Source organism: Pinus tabuliformis, chromosome 8, assembly GCF_031772625.1.
Source record: "Pinus tabuliformis cultivar Carrire ecotype Pingquan chromosome 8, CPIR1, whole genome shotgun sequence".
NCBI lineage: Eukaryota > Viridiplantae > Streptophyta > Pinopsida > Pinales > Pinaceae > Pinus > Pinus tabuliformis.
The window spans coordinates 132,423,879-132,428,300 of NC_142294.1; the positions used below are offsets into that span (position 1 = coordinate 132,423,879).

Genomic DNA, 4,422 nt, shown 5'->3' on the forward strand with positions numbered 1-4,422 from the left:
ACATGGCAGCCCTTTCTCTAGCAGAGAAAGGATTGATTGGACAGTTCACAGGGCTCTGGCCGTCGCCCAGAACAGTACAAAGATGGGTCGAAAGGAACTGGTTGGACAAGATTCAAGGCAAAATAGCTATCAGATTCTGTGGCAGAGGATATTTTACATTTCATTTTGAGACCAAGGAGGATAAAGATCTAATATTCAGGAATGGACCATACTTTATGGACTCCAGGGGCCTCTACCTCAACAAATGGACTCCGGATTTCGACCCAGAACTTGATATCCCGAATGCTGTTCCAGTTTGGGTAAGGCTGCCTCATCTTCCTCTTCACTGCTGGGGGGACGAATCAGTCAAAGCTATAGGAAATGCGGTGGGAAAATACATAGATCGCAGCGAACCCAAAGACAACATGCAGGCATGCGCACGGATATGTGTCGAAGTCGACCTAGGTCGAGGACTGCCGGAGGCGATCAAGCTGAAAGTGGATGATTGGAGCCACATTCAGCAACTGGACTACGAGCAGATACCATTTAAATGCAAGGTATGTCACGAGTATGGACACTTTGCAAATAGATGCACAAAAATTGTGAATGTTGACAATGATGAGCAAGAAGGTCACTGGGAAACTGTAAAAAAGAAAAAAACTTCTCCTCCCCTCAAACCACCTTCGGATTCTGATGCCCCTGGAACCTCCAAGCAGCAACCTCCTTCATCTCCCCCTCTGATTCCCGATCCTCCACTTCCTCCCTCTTCCAATCCCTTCTCAATCCTTTCTGAGGCTGAATCGGGACCTGACATTCCCTCCATTGAGCCCCCGCCTCAGCAATCGACTCCTTCCTCCATGCAGCCCCCGCCCCAGCATTCGACTCCTCCCTCCATGCAGCCCCCTCCTGAACCTCCCGTTTCGAGAATTACCAGGAGCTCTTCAAAGGACCATGGAGCGCCCAGTGATGTTCCAAAAAAGCAAGGCCCCGGAAGAAAATCAGCTAAACAACAAAGGGATGAAAGTGCACAAAAAGATATAGCACTGGGCACTCAAACGCCAATAGAGTCTTTTATACTTGGGCATCTGGAAAAAGAGAACAGTAGCAAAGGACATGAGAGGCGAGCACCTCTCCACACATCAAGTATCTCATGATGAAAATACTATCTTGGAATAGCAGGGGATTAGGGCACCCCTCCAAGTTAGTTGCCCTCAAGGATCTGATGCACAGTGAGAACCCTGAAATCATACTTATACAAGAAACAAAGCAAGAGCAATGTGAAATGAACAGAGTCATTAGTCAGCAAAAACACTTTTGTGGAATCATAAGTGAGGCAAGAGGAGCCTCAGGCGGTATAGCAACACTATGGGATAGCAACAAATGGATGTGCAGCTCTTCTAATGTTCATCAAAATTGGATCCGAACCGCTCTGGACAGCAGAACCGGAGGCCAGTCAGTGACAGTGTACAATGTGTATGCACCAAATCAGTATAGAGAAAAGGAGATATGCTGGGACACTCTGAAAGCAAACATAGATCTGGACCAGAATACCAATCTCATTGTAGCAGGAGACTTCAATCTAGTGCTGCATGCTAATGAAAAAAGAGGAGGTAATTTTACTCCTGACCCTTCCAGAAATCGGTTAGAGGCTATAATTCAGGATCATGATCTGGTTGATGTCAGACCCAAAAATCGTAAGTACACCTGGAGTAACAGAAGAATTGGAGCCAGCAACATCATGGAACGGCTGGATCGATTCCTTATTAGTATAACATACCTTTCCTTTTTTTCAACAGGCCATTCAAATATCCTCAATGGGTCGGCCTCTGATCATTATCCGATAACTCTAACTCTTCAAAGCCACTGCCCGCTAGGGCCCATACCCTTCAAATATAGCTCAATATGGAACCAGATACCAGCTGCAAAAGAAGTGGTGCAGGCAACATGGCTCCATCATGTTGAGGGATCTCCAAGTTATATCTGGGAGACAAAACTTAAACGAGTAAGGCAGGCCTTAAAGAGCTGGGCAAAGAACAGTTATCAAGAGCCCGAACTAAATAAACAGAAAATCAAACAAGAGTTAGAGAAGATACAACAGAGCATCGAAAGGCAGGGGCTATCTCAGCAGAATAAAGATCAGGAAGGTAGATTATATTCACAGCTGAGCCAAATCCTTAGGGATGAAGAAATAAAGTGGAGATTGAAATCAAGGCAACTTTGGTTGCAGGAAGGGGATAAAAACACAACCTATTTTCATAAGCAAGCCACTGTGTGAAAACTTAGAAACAGAGTGAGCACAATAATGGACAATGAGGGAAACAGATATAGTACTCAGGATTCAATAAAGGAAGCAACCACCAGGCATTTTTGTCAACTCCTGACTGAAGACAAAGGTTCAGAAGACTACTCAGACATGCTCCAGTACTTACCGAAAGGGGTCACTCAAGAAATGAACAATAAGCTTACGAAAGAAGTGGAAGAAGAGGAAATAAAAGCAGCTATTTGGAGTTTACATCCGGATAAGGCACCAGGACCGGATGGATTCCCTATTTGCTTCTATAGGGAATACTGGTCAATAATCAAAAAAGATCTCTTAAAGATGATTCGATGGGTGATGAGAAAAGGTAAGATGGGGGGATACACCAACTCCACTTACCTTGCCTTAATACCAAAAGAAAATCGCCCTTCCTCATTCTCGAGATTCCGGCCAATCTCATTATGCAACTCAGCCTACAAAATAATTTCGAAAATCTTGGCAACCAGACTAAAACCTCTCCTTCCCTCCTTGATCTCTGAAAATCAAGGGGGCTTTCTCCCCAACAGGCACATTACTGATTCTATACTCCTTGTTCAAGAGGCCATCCACTCAAGTTTAACCAGGAAGGAAAAAGGTTTTGTTCTAAAGCTGGATCTTGAAAATGCCTTTGATAGGGTTAGGCACTCCTATCTGTATGTTGTACTTCAAAAAATTGGGTTCGACTCTTCCTTCATCACGATGATTGCAGCATGCATATCTGGACCTTGGATCTCCCCCTTAATAAATGGGAGGCCATGTGCGGCCTTCCAATCATCCCGTGGCCTCAGACAAGGTTGCCCGCTGTCTCCCTATTTGTTCATCCTTATGGCTGAATCATTCAGTCAAGCCTTGGACTATAACAGGAGAGTAGGATTAATCACTGGCATCAAGATCGAACATGGAGCAAAGAACATCAATCATTCTCAGTTTGCGGACGACACTCTGCTGATAGGAGGAGCATCCACAACAATAGCAAGGAGATTTAAAAAGCTCTTGGACCAATTCATGGATTACTCAGGAGGAAAAGTCAACCAGATAAAAAGTTGCATTTACGGATGGAATACTGCAAATCACACCATCCACAGCATAGCAAGTATATTTGGAGTTACTTGCAATCTAATCTGGAATCACTTCTCCTACTTAGGAATGCCAGTGAGTTTGGGCCCCCTGAAAGCCGACACCTGGAATGAGATATTGGATAAAATAAAGAGGAAAGTGCAGCAATGGGGCACAATGTGGCTAAACCCAGCAGGAAGGTTAATTCTTCTAAAATCAGGTATTGCTTCTCTCCCCATATATCGTTTCTCTTTATATCATGCTCCAGCTGTTTTCCATCAGAAAATGGAAAAATTACTCAGGCACTTTCTTTGGCAAGGAGGGAAAACGGATAAAAGCAAATTTAATCTAGTCAGCTGGAAGAACATAATCCAATCCCAGGAGAAAGGAGGATTGGGCATCAGGTCCCCAAAGCTTCTCAACCTGGCCCTAGGAGCAAAAATTGTATGGAGACTGATCACAGGGCCTACAGTGTGGTGGAAGAAGGTTTTGGAGGCTAAATACCTAAATTGTACAAGGCAGCAGCTTCTGGAGTCTAATATTCCTAACAGAGATTGTACAAAGATCTGGCATCTTTGCAAGAAGGCAATACCATTCATGAATCAAAACATATCTAAGGTTCCAGGTGGGGGAAACAGTATCAATTTCTCCTTAGACAAAATCCTCGGGCAGCAGCCTATTGGATCAAAAGCAGAGGCAATGCCAATCATAAACTGGCTCAATGATAAAGGACTCTTCCACCTGTCCCAAATATCAAAATGGGATACCCATACTCATGCCTGGATAGGCTGGAGCTTTCCGGACCCTCCCAATGTTTTGGATAACAGTCTCACTGCCCTAAAAACGCTCCTCCACAGCAAAGCTCCGGTTCAAGAAGGTGCACTGGATGGGTATCGATGGGATCCATCTGGAACACAATACACGGTTAAAGCGGGACATCAATATCTTTGTGACAGCACCTATCAACAAGAATCCTGGAACCACTGGAAAATAGTATGGAGAGCGGAGGCTCCCCCCAAGGTTAAGTTCTTCTTTTGGCTTCTTCTGAAAGGGAAAACATTAACAGCGGAGAATCTAAGAAAGAGAGGCAT

The 4,422-nt window shown here is 44.4% G+C and overlaps 1 protein-coding gene across 1 annotated transcript; it reads left to right on the forward strand.

Moving 5' to 3' along the window:
* The first annotated feature begins 1,261 nt into the window (after positions 1 to 1,261).
* Positions 1,262 to 2,254, forward strand: LOC149234466 (uncharacterized). Its single transcript, XM_089368280.1, has one exon. The coding sequence runs from the start codon at positions 1,262 to 1,264 to the stop codon at positions 2,252 to 2,254; it is 993 nt and encodes a 330-aa protein (XP_089224406.1).
* Positions 2,255 to 4,422: the final 2,168 nt, after the last annotated feature.